This window comes from Cynoglossus semilaevis, chromosome 4, assembly GCF_000523025.1.
Source record: "Cynoglossus semilaevis isolate Cse_v1.0 chromosome 4, Cse_v1.0, whole genome shotgun sequence".
In the NCBI taxonomy this organism is placed as follows: Eukaryota; Metazoa; Chordata; class Actinopteri; order Pleuronectiformes; family Cynoglossidae; genus Cynoglossus; species Cynoglossus semilaevis.
Window position 1 is genome coordinate 18,240,576 of NC_024310.1, and position 17,753 is coordinate 18,258,328.

At 37.4% G+C, this 17,753-nt stretch overlaps 3 protein-coding genes across 8 annotated transcripts in view; 2 read left to right on the plus strand and 1 right to left on the minus strand.

Annotated features, from left to right (window-relative positions):
- Positions 1–622: 622 nt before the first annotated feature.
- trappc6bl (trafficking protein particle complex subunit 6B, like) lies at positions 623–3,975 on the minus strand. Its single transcript, XM_008309765.3, has 7 exons — positions 3,752–3,975; positions 3,305–3,430; positions 3,126–3,193; positions 2,713–2,830; positions 2,437–2,520; positions 2,251–2,344; positions 623–1,710 (listed from the first exon to the last, which is right to left on the minus strand). The coding sequence occupies exons 2-7, from the start codon at positions 3,398–3,400 to the stop codon at positions 1,679–1,681; spliced, it is 492 nt and encodes a 163-aa protein (XP_008307987.1). The 5' UTR covers positions 3,401–3,430; positions 3,752–3,975; the 3' UTR covers positions 623–1,678.
- A 135-nt stretch (positions 3,976–4,110) lies between these two features.
- On the plus strand, positions 4,111–5,764 carry bloc1s3 (biogenesis of lysosomal organelles complex-1, subunit 3). Its single transcript, XM_008309763.3, has 5 exons — positions 4,111–4,194; positions 4,316–4,431; positions 4,530–4,716; positions 5,112–5,212; positions 5,498–5,764. Exons 2-5 carry the CDS (start codon positions 4,318–4,320, stop codon positions 5,681–5,683), a joined length of 588 nt encoding a protein of 195 aa, XP_008307985.1. The 5' UTR covers positions 4,111–4,194; positions 4,316–4,317; the 3' UTR covers positions 5,684–5,764.
- Positions 5,765–6,358: 594 nt separating this feature from the next.
- yif1b (Yip1 interacting factor homolog B (S. cerevisiae)) overlaps positions 6,359–17,753 on the plus strand; it is a 63,081-nt gene continuing 51,686 nt past the window's right edge. For 2 of the 6 annotated variants that reach the window (XM_017032139.2, XM_017032140.2), the window contains exon 1: positions 8,594–8,657. The gene's annotated coding sequence lies outside the window, so the exon portion shown is untranslated. Of the gene's footprint in view, positions 6,528–8,593; positions 8,658–17,753 lie in introns of those variants that run through there. The other 4 variants (XM_025055362.1, XM_025055364.1, XM_025055363.1 and 1 more) reach the window with 4 other exon arrangements.

The following is a 17,753-nucleotide window of genomic DNA, read 5'->3' on the forward strand; positions in this document are numbered from 1 at the left end:
TGTTGTTTTTTAAATTGTCAGTGAAAAACTAAGACTTTGGATGTTATGGTATTTCATACACGGACCTCCAGTAATAGTCTGGTTTGATTGGTTGCAAAAGTTTGACTTTTTATCACCATCCAAAAAAGCAACTTTAGTTTTGGAATAAATATTGTCCTAAAATTGAACAGGGGGGCCGGGTTAGAAGCAGATAGATGGAACGTTCATGTGAACTAAGATAAGGGACATGTGGAAGTCATGCATATAGGCTGAAATGCTATCATCATTTTGTACGCCTTGTATTGGGGAAACGTGGGCATTGAAGGGAAAAGGCAGAAGTATAATGATAATAGAAATACATTATATAATTTGGAAAAGTTTGGCAGGCCAGATTAAAAAGCTGAATGGGCAGTATCAGGCCCCGGGCCTTAGTTTGCCCATGCCTGTACTAATGTGTAATGTTGTGTATAGTAACTTTGCTTTATTTTTGTGTTTAAATGTCAGGTACACACAGTCTACTTAAAGATTTACAAACTCTGTTCACTGTTCATATTTTTTTAATATAAATGAGTTAGGCAGACATTATTTTTCTGTTTTTTCTTAGTATGCAAATATATTTGGGGAAATAATATACTTGAATTTGTTTATGCAATCATGGATTTATTTTTATACCAATGACTCAACATGCAACACAATTTTTTTGCACTGTACAGAAAAGTTTTTTTCCCACTTTGAGTTACTTCTTTAAATGTAAATTAAATTCAATATCATCATCAGAGATGTAACAAAACAACAGAGAAAACAGGAAACGGTAAAAGACCAAACGAAAAAAAAAAACACACGGATGACTCCATCTAGCGGCAGACATAGGTAAATATATGAGAAATTCGTTATCTTCACCTCTCTTATTTTAGCTCAATATGTTTATCTAATACGAAAAAGAGTAGATGATAAATAAGATAAAACAACATGTGCCACCGTGTACTGTGGTGTTCATAGACTTGTTTTTTCACAAGCGATAAATATAAACAAGAATCCAACAACTTTACAGTTTACATATCTTAAGACAAAATGTAAATGTCGGTACAAAAATGTAAATCTAATACGTTTTAAAGTTAAACCCTGAAAGTACACATCACTGTACATAGGGTGAGTGGTGCTCTGGAGGTAGCTGTCATTCCACTTTTATTCATAGAAAAGTCATGTCTCAAAACATTACATCTAATGGTTTAACCTAAAGTTTTTATGATAATGATGTAATGGTGTGTGGAATAACAGAAAAATGTTCTGGCAGTTAGGCTAAGCCAACGCATTGGTCTCTACTATTTAACAACAGAGCAATGTCAACCAAGAATTGAAACTGCTTCTAATTCACTTTACACTCACATTAACATTATCGTTTTCACACCACAAGAAGCTTGTCAAGCTTGGGCTATTCATTTTTTTTTAGCTTAAATGTTAGCGTAACTTGACAGATGGAACCATAACCTAATTCACGTTCAAAAGACAAGAACATGACATCTTGTCTCTACAGAATACAGAGGTTGCTTTTTTTTGGCAAATTCTATCTCCATCTTTCCTGTGCTTGAAACCAGGGCAGTGTTTGATTCCATCGATGGTTTGAACACACGGTAAAGGAAAGTGCAGATCCATACTTGGACCAGTCTGTCCCAGCATCAGGATGGTGAAGATGATCAGGTCACAACTTTTGAATCACTACCTGGAACTTACCTGACAAAATGAAAAACAGTCGAGGTTAATGTTTTTGAATTAAATTGTTAAAATTAGAGTTGTAACGTAATTTATTTTTGTATTAATGTATTTTTGGATAAAATGACCTGAGTGACTGGGAACCTATGTAGACAACCTGTAGTGAACATTTGTTTGCATGTTGCATTGCTGTAAAAGTTTGCGTGATTAGTTGGGTACATCTGTCATACTGGGCATACAGTTCGCTTATTCTGCGTACCCTCAGCTTGGAAATCAGGGGATTACTTTGCTCAAACGAGCGGTGCTTTGTTTTGTAGTGCAGTACTGGAAGAATTAACATAAATCTCACTGTAAATACATTTTCAAAACAACTGTTTTCCTCATTGACCTTATTTCTTTTGGAGCTAGCCATACTGTCATCGCTTTCTCATTCTCTCTGCTCTGGTACGCTGGCAGCGCAGCGTAAACAAAGGATTTGATTGATCTAATCTCGCACATTTATCAAAATTTGGTCAGACTGGGACCCACTATTTGGTGGTGCATTGACATAGTCTAACTTACAGGAGGGCATGACAGCGACTTCTGCTGTCACAACACTGTCCAGGCCGAGGTTTGACAGAGCTCCTCTCACCATTCCACAAGAGAATGCAAGGTGCTGAGAGAAGACACACAAAATAACCTTAGATTAGGTCTTGGATTTCTGTGGCATCAAGTGTGTGTTTAAGTAAATGGAGCAAATAGACTGACCTTAGGAGCATGATCCAGATACTGTTTTCCATTTGAGAGCTGAGTCAACATAGTAAACTTGTTGTCCTGGAGAACATAGGTTCCCTAGGGTGGAAAATAAAGATTAATTAACATTTCTGTAGGTTCCCTAGGGTGGAAAATAAAGATGTGGTAATTAACATTTCTAAATTCATCAGTTATGTTTCCACATTATTATGTGGATTAGGGTAAAGTGGATCATACCATTAACACAACATTTGTGATGCTCTGACACTTTCTCGTCATCTTTTATTTTACCTGATGATTTGTTCTGAGGTTGTCGATCTGTCTCCTGAACACCTTGGTCCAGAAGTCTTTGCAGATGAATTTCATTATGTCCAGTTCATCTTTAAAGCTGGGAGAGTCCCTGGTCAACCTGGACAAAAGAATGTCATCTCAAAAGACGTGATGTGAAATGTGATACTGATTACATTGACCTTAGCTCTGCTCAGTGGGTGGTAAATAAAGGAGGTTTTTTTAATTTATATATGTGATTGTCCCACTGTGGCTTCTCCCCCCTCAAAGGATCAACTGTTATCTAGTGACGGAAAATAATTGATGTGGACATGAATTTACATTGAATTAATTTTCTAGGAATAAATACTCAGAGTTTACTACATTTTATGTGGTACCAAGGGAAAAAGTATAAAATACTAAACGTGTCCATGTACCTCTCGATGAGTCCTTGTCCCACTCTGAACCCCATGCTTTCGAGGACGGACACGCAAGCAGCCCTGTCCTGAGAAAATACATAAAACGTTTTTTTGTTTTTTTTTTACCGTACAATAATGTACGTGGACAATGTATGGGTTTTGTTTTTGTTTGTTTTTTAGCTTTTTACTGCACACACCTTGTTGTCCATTTGCATCTTGTTGGACTGTTGTTCTTTATAGACATTGGACACCATCTCCATATGGAGAAACTCAAACAGCACCTCGTCTGTCATTCCGGGCCAGCACACGGTTGATTGTTCACACTGCGCAAAACACGGTTACATCACATTTATTACAGCAAATCTATTTTTGCTTCAACACTCTACGTAAATGTCTAACAATACCCTTTGAGGGAGATTAGCATATCCTACATACAGATAGCTTCAGATAGCAAGTGTTGCATGCTAGCTAGCCATGTCGAGGAGGAGGTTTTTTCTCCTGAATAGCCATATGCATGCTAGCTAGCCATGTCGAGGAGGATGTTTTTTCTCCTGAATAGCCATATGTGGAGTAGCAATGCATTTGTTTGTTTGTATCGCACTTTTTTTGTAAATAACTGGGAGACAACGCAGCGGCTACCATACCTGTCAAATGTCCGTGGGTCAGGAAGTAAACACTGAACGACTTCCCAGGTGTCGCTCTACATAATCACCAGAACGGCTCTCGGCATCCACTTCGGCGGAGACCTCAGACTTATCCGCTCAAAAGAGGTACAAAATGTGTATGTCATGGCACCAAAATACTAAAACTGTACTATTATATTGAAATGTATTAATTAAGCCAATGTATACAAAATTTGTAAAACGTGTATGGCAGTAATTAAATTACCGACGGGTTTATTTGCGGTGTACGCCGGCCATCATAACAAGCCTACTCATGATTCGCGCACCACACATCTTCCAATCGTATTTTTAAACGTCATTGATCACATGATATCCGGCGAGACGGCACTTCCTGATTTCTCATGTGATTTGTTTGTCACGACATAACTGGGACGGTTTAAAATTCTGTCGTCGTTTTTTGAAAGGTTTGTCAACATTTCACCTAACCATCACTTTACCAGAAGCTAAACATTTACGACTATTATTATAATTGTACTTATTCTGATTTAGTGTTTTAAATGCAACTGACGACGTTCTTTTGTACAGCCATGTCCAGTCGGTACCAGATTGTAGTGCAAGGTGAAGCATCTGAGACAGACTCCGACGATGAAGTCTACATCACTTCTCTGCCTCCTCCTCAGAGTGCCACGGGTGGAGCCAAGGTGGGTGTGTATGTGTTGGACCGTGCGTGTAAATTGCATCATGTTTCCAAAATGTTGATATAAATTCACACCGGGGTTGTGATCTCGGGCGATTCCAGGTTCCCGGTGAAGCCTCTGAAACAGACAGTGAGGAGGACGTAGAGCCGTCAAACCGAGCCACAGTCGTGAGTCAGGACAGCCCCCAGATTCTCAGGCGAGACCTGCCTCCTTTGATTGTGGTCAGAGATCATCCTGATATACAGTCCGTCGTTGAGGACAGACCAAGTCCGACTCACAGGGCACATGGTTAGAAAAACAAGTCATCATTACAAAAATAGTTATGCCAGTGTTAATACTTATGGCTCACTTTAAATTAAGAAATATAGTAAGGTGAAGTCAAATTCCAATCCATGCATTTATTCCATTCTATTTCAAATATCTTTGGTGTAAAAATTAAAAAATTGAAATAATTTCACTTATTATTTAAAGCAATTAACCTAATTAACTTTTAATTAACCCAAATATTTCCCACCCCTCCAACTGCAGCTCCTGTGCTATAGAGTACTATTTCTAAATACTTTTTGAGTGGTGTTTATTTCTATTTTAAAAGCTGTGTCAAGCACTTTTGAATGACATTTGTCAAAGTCAATAACAAAGCATATTTTTAAATGTCTTTTTCTTTTTTTTTTTAACTTCCTCAGGTGAAACGCTTTTACAACATAAGCTACAGGAGTCCAACAGTCGGCTCTATAACGACGTCTCACAGACACTACGGCAGGTTTACAGCGGGGCCACCAAGGAGGTTGGTGATGTGTCTGACACTGCAAGAATAAAAAAGATATTTATAGCTGTAATTACTGATGAGGGCTATTTTAAGATGACATCAAAGAGTGTATCAAGTAGAAAGATGATTAACATAATGGGTACAAATGACACTAAGGGTGCCAAAAATAGAGTAGAATGGCTTTATTTTCTGTACAAAAGAATTGCATTCAAAGCTGTTGCTGAAAATGTTAAAATGAAGACAAGTGTAGAGAGAGAAGGTTAGTGTGTAACTTGTTGTGTCATGATACTGTTTTTGTGAAAGGTGCGCAGTGCCACCGCTCAGCTGAACACGTCGCAGAGCGCCATCATCAATGCCTCTCACAGCATCAGATTGATTCTGGATGACCTGAAGGCTGTTTCTGAGAAGATTGATATTATCACGAGCTGTCAAATACTGCCGGACATTAACTTCAGTCATTCCAACACTGACACAGTTGCGGCTCCTTAAAGGAAACAGGAGCAGTGTAAGCCTCCATTATGGCTTCAAACATAATAAATGGACACTACTGATGTGGAAAAAAGAAAAAAAGAAATTACAGTCACTTGATACAGTATATCATGCATTTATTTTATTTTGACCAACATTCAGCCTGTCTTAGTTCTGCAAAACAAAAATCACTTAAAAAATATTGCTATGTAATTTACGTTTTGTACAAACATTTCAGTTAAGACTTTTTGTTTTTATTGTAAGTACAAGTATTTTATGTTATATCAGTTAAGACTTTTTGTTTTTATTGTAAATACAAGTATTAGTAAAATATGTTTTACATTTCAAACCACAAGACTGATTCAATTTTCTCTCAATACTCCCCCCTTCGGTAAAATGGTGAAACAATAAAGACTGATTCAATTTTCTCTCAATACTGCCCCCTTTGGTAAAATGGTGAAAAAATAAACAACAATAAAATATTAGGATTTAAAAACAGTGTTTTTGACCAACACTTGAGAAATTCAAACTACTTTTTCAGTCAAACGCTGTTATCCCATTCATGAAACTATATTTCATATATTTTATAGCATATGTCATAACACGGGAAATTAATTCAGTCACATTCAGTCTGTGTGCCAGTGTCTGTTTACATTGAATAATTGCACAATTTAGAATCGATATTATCGTAATCTGAGAAAACAGTGTGTTCTGGACGGTGTTTTTGAAAGTTGTGTCACTACCTTACAGATCTCCACAGACAGTAAAAGACTCCAGCTTTAAGGTGAGCTAAGTTTTCCTACAGACGTAATTGTTTTACTTAATAACCTTCACGGTGATGGGACCGAGGTGACGGGAGCTGAAGGTACGTCGTCACGGGGAGATTGTCTTTCAAAGCAGCCTGTCGGCTTTCCGTAGTCCAGAAATGTCACTATAAATGCACCTCTCGCTGCGCAGGTGTTGACACGTTAGACAGGCATATAGGTATAAACCAGCAGCACCACCACCACGTTGAGAAAAGAGGCCACAACACCAACAAGGTCAAACAAATGGTCGGTGTCCACCTCACAGTGTGTAGTCAATTCGGGAGGCGTTTGAACGGCCATGTCCACCTAAATGAAACAAAAAAAGGTAAAATGTATTTTCATACTTCGTCCATCTGATGGCGCCATAACGCAACCCTTTTTTTTCTGCCCCTGCAAAGCTCTTCTATTTAATCAAGCTCATTGGTTGTTTGTCGGAAATATATGTAGCAGTGCCCTCTGAAATAATAAAATAATATTCGGGATAGTTTTAAAGTCGTAAATGTTGACAAAATATAGAAAAGATGGAGAAAAAACAGTTGGAGTAAAAAAACGGTATGTGGTAAAACATCTTAAGCTAGCCAAGAGCAAAGAGGAGTTTGCAGATATAGCTACCTGTTAGCCAAGATATAAAGCGAAATGGACTAGAACGATATAAGGAAGTGGTTTTAAGTTTAAAAGATGACAATAAAAGCTGAAGATTGAGAGGAAAAAAAAGTAAAAACCTAAATTGGCAATACATGATACCTTTTCAGAAAATTGCTATCTATATTTAAATACATTGTGTCTCCCAATAACGTTTAAACAAAATTCAATGTAATTAAAGACACATGAACAACAACCTGTTAAATATTTTTTATCCTGACTTGTTCGTCAACCGTCACCACCTTATTTACCTCGTTGCTTTCTCCCAATTCTGTCGATAAAGGAGCCTCCATTTTTCTGCCTCCAAACTCAATTATGGCAAAGTTGCTTTGAACTTAGTCCACTCCTGTCTTGGCCCTAAAGTTGTATGACTACGAAGCACCAATGGTTACTCTGAAAAGTGTCGTCTGCATCTCCGTCCCTCTGGGTTTCAGAAACCAACAGGTTTGTGGATAGGTGAAAGAATAAGGTGTCACACTTTTTTTTCGGCTGCATGGTTTTATGACAGGATGCTCAGCTGTCAGGCCACTAATTTTGGTCAGGTCACGAACTGTTGCATTGTAGCTGTGTGTGCTGTGGATAATGTTACTAAAGGTTGTAAAGAGGGCTCAAATACTTACTGTGTACTGTGCTGGTATTACTGTGAATGTGAACAGTGTATAGTGTTATTCGTATAAAGCTCCATGAATAAGCACAGAGTGAACGTACGTTTGCTACATGTCTGAATTTTAAGCAAACAAAAATTCTGATGAACAAGATCCTCTGAGACCTAATTACACACAGGTGAAGCTAAAGGGCAGAGGTGAGGTCATTGAAATGACCCCTTCGGGGCACTTTTCAATTAATATAAATAATTACTTGGAAATAATAACCTCGCGTAATGTGTGCAAAAATAAATCAAATAAAACATCTCAAGCATTTAATGTGCAATAAAAAGCTCCAAAATTACAAGCAACAATGTAATAAATTATATCTGTTTCAAACAAAACCAAAAGCTGATGCATTTGTTAAAAAAATACAATTCTACTAAATGTATGTCATTGTTTATTTTCTTTCTAAGTCTTTTAATCGTCTACCTTTGTCATTTAAAAATTAGTAATAAAAATAATTTTATGTCTCACATTGGGGAAATAAGTCGAGTGTGAGTCTTTGCAACCAACGCAGGCTGCCACAGGAGGCGCCATTAAGCACGTTGTTGCAACTCACAGGCGCCATTGGAATATATAGTTCCTTTGGGAAAATTAAAGATTTCTTTAAATTTAATCAAAAACAAATAGCCAGGTCAGAAGGTTTGTCATCATCTTAGGTGACCATACAGGGGTGGTAAACATTTAATAAATTCATCGACACCTCTCCTGGGACGCAGGCACAGTGACTATAATGAGACCACAGGGAAGACCTGTATATGTAGGCGGTGGAGAACACACCAAGTTGTGGTCCTTTTTTTCATGGGTATTTATACGATTGTTTTTTGTTATTGTAGACGAGAATCGTCTGTAGGATCAGCTGCAGTGACTGAGCCCCAGGCTGTGGAAGCAGCAGAAGTGGTGAGTACAGTACAGTTAACTGGCATAGAAGAGCAGACACAAAACCACACAGACAAAGACAAACAACACACTGTCAGTGATAGTGATGAGGAAGATTTTAACCCCACAGTCATACTTAGATACGAAGATGCAAAGACTATTCCTTTACAACTTAATAATTTAATAACAAATACATAAATTGTCATCTGGTATCATGACAAACCTGTGAAATATCATTTCAAGACAAGTTTTGATTATAAATCATCAAGTAAATACATAAATTGTCATCTGGTATCATGACAAATCTGTGAAATATAATTTAAAGACAAGTTTTGATTATAAACCATCAAGTAAATAATAATAATAATAATAATACCACAATAACAACAACAATAATATAAATAATGATAATAATAATAATTAGAGTACTAACTCATTCTATCCTCTGCTAATAAAGAAATGAGAACTGTTTAAACTTACTGCCATTTAATTGGTTAAAGATAAACACATGGCTGTTAAACAGAAAATATTCTGACATAGACAAAAAAAAAGCACATCCAAAAAGTCACATATGAAGCAATCGTTGATGTCTTGCCAAGGTGTCAAGATAGGGTAATAAAGTTATGACTCACTCCCCTGCAATGAATCTAGCAAGTTTACAGTATAACCTTTGAATTGAAAAAAAATTAAAAAATCTTTCTTGTCGTAATTTTCAAAAGAACGTTCGGTTCTCAGATCTGCTTCCTTTCAGGAAAATGTAAATTCCCCAGCAAACGTAAGCTGTTGAACTCATGTCTTCTAGAATGTGTTAATGAATCCATTCAAGAACGTTCGGTTCTCAGATCTGCTTCTCCATTTATGTTAGACTACTAAAATAATTTGTTTAGAAAAACAAAACATATATATGTATATATTTGTAGCATGTTATTAAGCTCGATGAAAAAGAATAGGAAATAGAGTCTCACTGTTGACAACAGAAAGAGTCCGTTGATTTGTTTGTATAAATTCCACTACATGAAGTGGGCTGTCAGGGCTGCAGTACAGTTAGACTACAGAGTGTGTGTATTTGTATTTGTGTGTGGGTCTGTGTGTGCAGAGGGCAGTCACCCATAGTGGCCAGGTCAGTGACTGTCTCATGGGACGCCCGAGGACACACTGTTAGTTTATCTGGCTGGCTGAACACGGCAGTAGCCAACAGCACAGGTTTATTAGAAGCAGCGATGTCACTGATTAAGAGCAATGTGTCTGGATGATAACCTTATTTTTATATGACTTCTGTGCTGGAGATGACAGGGAATTTAAATACATCCTGATGAGGGAAACCCTTAGAGGAGCGTAAGGGAGAAGCAACTGCCGGCATTTTAGCAACTGCTAGCAGTTTAGTGTCTGACGCTGAATACACAAGGGGAAGGATTATAGTCTCTACTTTAATCTTTGACTGGTTCTAGTGACATCAGGGAATTGTTAACAATTTGTTTTGTTTTGTAAACCGATGAGAGTACACATTTGTTCATTTTTGTACCCGCCGACACTAAGTACTTCCATCGATACTTCTTTAGGATTGGTTTTAATAAATACAAAATATTTACTGTTGGTTACAGAGCAATGTGCAGTGTGTAGGTGTGAGGCAAGAAAATCCTTACAGCCAGCTGTACGTTTTTCTCATTTGCATTTAAGGCTATTCCAAGAGAAAACTGTTGTTAGTAAACAAATACATATAAATACTTAGACAAATACATAAATGAAACAAACAATAAAGAAACAAAATATATATATTTAAAATAAATTAAAATACAATTTTTAACATTCCGCATAGTTCAGCCAACAGAACAGAAAGTGAGCGCAGCTTTTTACACAAAATTCTCCAGTGTGACTTGAATACTGAACAGCAGTATTTCCACATATCAAAAAACAAATTAGCTTACAGGTCTGTGCCTCGTTTATTTACTGCACCATTAAAATGTGACTAAACATTAGCATATTAGCGCTATACATATTTTATACTTTTTTAATGGCTCTGTTTAGAACAAAAATGGCTCTCCCACAGGTTATTCTTCATGTTGGTTTTTATTGGCATTACAATATTGATAGTATAGTAATCATGTACATAAAAAGGATATCTGTCATGAGAATTTGTTTCATGGTTTCTTTTAAAGACTGTAACAGAACAATTTCTTCTTCAGCTTTGTTGGACTTTATAAGAGGTAAATGTTAAAATTGTATAATAAAATTACATTAAAACTACTGTAATGTTAATAAGTAAATAATCATAATCAGTTAGTGAATCGACCTTCAACAAATGGCAGTTGCCCAAATCACTGGTTCGTTGTGATAAGGAAAAGTTGAAGCCTAAAATACACTGTGCTTTATCATATTTACAAAAGAAAATTCAAATTAAAAAATTACAACAGTATTAGTGGTGGAGTTACATGTTTCTGTGTATATTTCCCGCCTCAAAAGTTAATCTAAACTTAATCCCAATTTATTATTTGTTATTCGTATTAGCTTGTTCTGGTATAACAACAAACAACAAATTATCCTGCGACATGAGTGAAAAAAAAACGTGTCCATCAGTCTATCATGAATACGTAATGATCTGTATAAACCTCTATTAACTTTTGCCTTTTTTTGTAATAAATAACCTTTTTGTTTTACAAATACTGTAAGACATTGTGTGTCAATGCCTGGTGAAGTTTTATTTCACTGAGTGCAATTAGGTTTTCAAATATTAAAATTGGCAGAAAATAAAGCTCTCTCAGTTGTTGCTATTCTAAAAATATTAGCTTTAACGTTGGCTTTTGGAAACTAGTGTTACTCAGGTGTAAGGCATCCTTACAACGGGTAAGAACTGAAAATAAGCAAATGGTCATTGTTATTAGAAACTGATTAAAATTTATGAAAAAAATTGTTTCTAGTTGTTGCTAGTATTGTAATATAGGTATTAATCTCAGAAACTACATGGCTGTCTTTTTTTTTCTAACTAAACATAAAATATTATTATTTTGGTATTTTTGGGAAATGTGTTTTTCATCACACAATACCACATGTTATAAAAGCTTTTAAAATATATCTTTTGTTCTCTTAAGAAAGGATGCCTTTTGCGAATGACCTTTTTCCTTTCATCTGAATTAACCCTGAGCTTAACTTCTAAATGATGTCCATTAGAGATTGTTTGCTAAAATCACATGCATCACAAAGTGGACATAAATATTACATTGGAATCATGGCATACACGTGTTTCACGGTTGCAGCTTCATTGATTGGAATGGACCTGAAGAAAAAAACTACTGCAGTGGATTAATTGGAAAAGAGAAGAAATTATGCAGTTTGTTGACAAATGTCAACTTGTTGAATTTGTCCCCTAAGCAGTTCCTTCCTTTTTTGGAAATAATTAATAGATCGTCTTAAGGGATAAAAATAGATTCTTAGGTGTAAGAAAATATACATTATTTATGTTTTTTTTTTACACACCAGACGTCTGGATATAATAACGCCATTAGTGCTGGCATTTCACAGACAACTGTATGATCATGTACACATCACGTTGTTTGATAAATTCAAATTGCCCTAAATGTATTTTAGAAGTAAACAGAAAAACAGAAAATAATATTTGATACTAGTTTCATTTTCCATTAAATTTTGTGGTATTTGTTTTCTGGTAATACTGTATCCCCATGTTGTAAGAAAAAAAAACTTCTTTTTTTTTAATTTCATGTTTGAGAGTTCTGTGAGTAAATTGCTATTTGGATTTTTTTAAATACTTTAAGTTAGAGACAGATAATCAGTAAGAAGTCATATACGAGGACGTGAACTCACAAACAGAGGGACTAAGGCTACTGTTACTGTGTTTTTTGAAGAACTAGAACTGATTATTATTACGTTTTTTAGGAAGTCTGTATCAAACAAGTAGCTCTTCGTAATTACTAAGTGCCTTTGAAGTAGCTCTCAGTTTCAAAAAGGTTGGTGACCCCTGCACTAATGGCAGTCGCATTCTAGAAATTCTGACTTGAGCAACAGGACTGGCAGTGTTAATGTAGCCAAAGCCACTATAATTAGCCTACGATACTTCACATTTGTCATGGGTAAACCAAGCTGCTGTCTTTCATATTGATCTCCATAATTTCAAGTGACTGTGGAAGTTCTCATCTGTGCCTTCTGCCTCTGCACTGGAGCGTGATTGGTCAAACCACATGTATAAACTGATGATCATTCCAACCATTTCTAAAATGTGGTGAAGGTTGCTTAAATCATTTTTTGAAAAACCAAAAGTAATAAACAACTGGCATAGAAACATAATGTGACAAAGGAACCAAGCAAAATTAAAGAACTTCATGTTTATTATTCATCGGACACCTCTGATTCGTATACGTATGTTAACTTTTGTTAGTCCTGTTATGAGCAGAAGATTATGAAATAGTCTCTAACATTTCAAGGTGATTTTAAGTTTTGTGCTGAGTAAAATATTAGCAAAGATTCATGGTTGTCTTCTCAGTACCATCCGAGATGATTAGCCCGATCATTTCCATCCCCTTGACACTTGTTGGGTTTGCGTTGCCTTTGGCGGGGTAGAGCTTAAAATGTACGTTGTGTCCATAGCAACGCTTCAGCTGGAATGTAGGAATGTTGTTTATTGTATTTGTGAGTGTCTTTCACCTGTCTTTGAGTACAATTTGTGGTTGTTCTGATCCACCACGAAATAGCAACGTCTCGGTTGGTGCAACATTGCGTCTTTTTCTCCCGTCTCTAATCACGATCTGTGCTTACGTTTTTGAGCGTTGTTGGCCCAGTAGGCAGTGCGTCAGTCTCATAATGGGAAGGTCATGACTTCGACCCTCAAACGGGGCACGTGTTTTGGTCGGATCCAGAGTGTAGGGGTTGGCACGCCTGTCTCGGAAGCAAAGAGCAGAGTGTCCTGGGTTCCATTTCCAGAGGAACCACATACTTGGTGCCTGCCAGGGGCAGCCTGTTGCAGTAGATCTGCTTTGAAGAATTTCCCAAATATCGGATCAATAAAGTTCAAATCATTGTTATTAATTAAAAATAAGATACCATAGAGAGTATTAGTCGTTGGTACTATTTTGCTACATGGGCTTTTTGCAAATGTGCAAAGATGCTGCAGAAAAATTCAGTGTCAGGATACAATGGCTAAATCTTCAGTCTGTAGTCTTTCATTCAACAATGAAGCAATGGCAGTTTTTAAGCAGCAACACAAGCTAAGGAAAATCTCCTTTGTGAAAGTCAAGTCTTCAAAATCACAAGTTGTAGATCACAGTCGTTCATAAAAAAAGTAGTTTGGTCTATACATTAAAAACCTGGCTGCAAATGTGTTCCATTTTTTTCCAGTCGAAAGTTTGAATTCTTGTGAGAATATTGCAGTATATATGGGCAAAAACTGCCATGTAAGAACAATTATCTCCAAAGAAGTCATTACCCATCATACTGTTCCTCATGTAACTGCCATGCTTTATATCATAGTGTATAAGTAGACAAAGACCAGCAGCAGGAGGTTGAGGAGGATGCCAACGATTCCTAGCACAGCCAGGAATCTTTCCTCTGGTGTGCTGAGGTATGGACGCCGTAGGTCCATGTACCGCACTTTCAATCACACTGCTCACTTAAAAAAAAAAAAAAAAAACCATTAGTAGGAGAGCTGATAGGCCTGTCCCTCCATTGGAACATCACTTGGTAGCTTTTGGTCACTTTTTATTATTTCAAATGCTTGATTTGGTCCAGCCAGTCTTTGTCCAAATAGTTTTTTCGTACATTTATTTGGCAGTGCCTTAAAACTCTTGAACACGAAGCAAATAATGTAAAAACAGATCACTCAATACTTGAGCTGACAAAGTGGTCCTGGATCAGCATGAATAAGTATGTTCATACCTGACGTATGGCTGGGAGTCATTTTCCATTCGTGCGTATTTGACTTTAAAAAGTGAGGTACAAAATTTGAAAAGTGGACAATTCCTATATTTCTTTCTTCTCAACGATGGCCGGCAGTTTGTAGATACCAGAATAAAGTTGTCTTCAGAGATAAACAAGCTAAAGATTGATATGGCTTCCTGGCAGTTTGACAAGAATTGAACAGTTTTAAATGACAATAGGGCAGTGGAGCAAAACACTCGGTGTCTCTTGTCCGATGAATTGTTAAGTGACAGAGGTGTATATGTAGACGAATATGACCACCAAGAGATTGAGGATGGTTCCGATGATGCCCAGTACAGCTAAAATCCTCTCCTCGCGGTCATCCGTGGAGTCGTCCTCTCTTGCATGAGTGCTGCAGACATAGTGACTGCCGGGGATCATGGTTATCATCACAGAACCCCACCCCCACAGGGCGCGACACCTGGACATGAAGATAGAACTGATTAAAAAAGTGAGAGTGGAAGTTTAATGCGAAAGAAAGGAATAAAACACAGAGGAAATATGGAAAATATTTTTGTCCGAGGCGGTTGAGGAAGTCACTGTCAAGTATCTATTTGTTGTAATTACATCAAGGGCCTCATTTACATGCATCAGAGTTGGAAGTGTTAAGTTATTATATTATAGTTCTAAGTGGTGTAGCGCCGGTGGGGGGGGGGGAGTGAGGTGCCGGGGGGGTCGTGAAGGACTTGGAATATGGTACGCTGCACATAAGTGTACCACTGCTGTAATGCTTGAATGATAACAAGCCCCAGTCACTAGGTGGCAGCAACTAATACAGTGATGAGTATTTCAATTTGCCTTGGTGTGGGTGCGGGGGCGTGAAAACATTTCTGTCCTCAAGGGGGGGTCATGAGAGAAAATAATAGAGAACCACTGCTCTAACCTAATGCAATTCAACTCACCTTCAAAATAAGTCCTATACAAATATGATAGATTTCCATTTTTTTTTCTCCTCCTGCCAGGCAGCTACATCATCAACCAACATCTCATCATCCCAGCCTTTCCCTCTCAAACTGAGAGCTGCTCCTCTGATCTGTTCATTTCTAATTCTGTCATTTTCGGCAATTCCCAACGGAACTCTGCCACTTTCAGCGTCCTGTCTTTGGTACAGAACAACTGTCACCAAATTGTACATCATAGCAGATCTCACTACCCTTTCAGAGACCTTCCTTTTATTTAATTTATTTTGGAGTACTTTGAGAAACCCATAGCAAATACTGGGAGAACGTGTAATACCATTATAAACCACTAGTCTCTAGGGGAAGGGGGCAATCATACCCCCATCCACTAGTAACTAAGCCTTGTTTTTCTGTGGGATCAACAGATAGACAATGATGAGGTAAATTATCTCCAGTCCTCTGAGACACTTCAGAGACATCAGTAAAGAAGGTGATTCAGGCGAGGGCAGTGAACGTCTCTCTTGCTGTCTTTCAGTTTTGATTTTTGAATGCACTTTTTTTTTTCACCCCGGTGTTTAAGTTATTCCCTACTGGTTAACTCTCAGCTGTCGATAACCAGGTCTCAAATCAATTTGTCAATAAATCACAGCTCAGTAAAAACACATAAAGGTTCCTGAAAAAAAAACGGTGATGTTAAATAACAGCTAACAACATTTCACAACCAGAAATCAAGTCAGATTAGGTAATCAAGATCTGTTTTAGTCTTAATTTGTCCAACATAATCATTTTACACTGAACAGCTTTTTGTGTGTATGTGTGTGAATGTTTTGGAACACTTTGGGTCTTCACTGAGTCAGAGACTATTATGGGGTTTTGAATGGAGTTTAAATTAAGGGTCATATAAAAGTCAGGGTCAAATTTATATATATATATATATAAGGCAAATACTTGTAAGTTGGTCATATAAAAGTCAGGGTCAAATTTAATATAAGGCAAATACTTGTAAGTCTTGGTGAAATGGCTAGATTAGCTATGCTTTATGTCGACGTGAAGTGCTCACAAGACTAGTATGTGAGAATCGGTTCTATCTTGTGATGCAGCCATTCAACAGTGTAACATGATTACTTCCAACCCAATTAAATGGAATGCGTTGCATGACACACCTCCAAAATCAGGGTCAAAAAGAACTTTATAAGAAAATGACAAAAACCTAGATTATTATTTACTACCAAATAGATTAAATGTAAATAAATGTTATTAATTTGCTTTGATATGTGAACCCCCTCCCAAAAAAACTATAACCAATCACCAAATAGATTAAATGTAAATAAATGTAATTAATTTGCTTTGATATGTGAAAAAAAAAACTAAGCATCAATGATGACCCAGTGCCCACTAGAATGCAGCCACAAACCATGACAGAGCCTCCTCCATGCTTTGCAATCCCATCACTCCATAAGACCTGAACTTTATTCACTGAGGGAAGAAAAACAGTCTACACCCAAAAGTCATAAATAATATTTGGCAGCGAGTAATGCTGCTTATTTTACTGTCAAAATAATTCATGTTAGATGGTTTATGAGAGTTAGATGGATTCCCAAAGGGGGGTCCACCTGCAGTGCAGTGTGTGTTACTGCAGGAGTTTGACAAGTTGCACGTGGATTTATTGCTCACATAAAGAAAAAATCACAATGCATAAGAATATCATTCTGATCCATGCACTTTTTGGGGTAGTTTGGATAAGGGATGGCTGGGGGTGTGGATTTGTTCTGGTCCTGCCTGATCTTGACTTTATCCTCTAACCTTTCCCTGCAATTGCTTGCAGTCAAACAAACAACACTAATGCCAAATACGATACAAACAAATTGAGTTCTGCCGTGTGGTTCTGTGCTGTGATTATCAGCAGGACAGGCAGTAATGATCGGCCACAGGAGAAGGTATTGATCGGAGCCATTGATCTGCACTCTCATTGACTCTGAACAATGTCTCAGTCAATGATCTTACAGCTTTTGTGTTTGTTACTACATAGACTCTTCACTCTGCAGTGAGCAATGACACACACACACACACACACCCTGGGCTGATACATGGAGTGATTGCGTGGGACCCAGCACCGTATGACACTAGAACATTCTGCAGCTTTGTTGCAAACTGCTGGAATTCAAGGCCGGCAGTCATGAAGCAACTGTCACTTCTTTTCAGCCCTGCTCACTCTGCGCTTGTGCATCATGTGTGTCTGTACGTGCAGCGTGTGGGTGGATGCGTGTGTCTGTGTGGAAGAACTAGCAGAGGGACA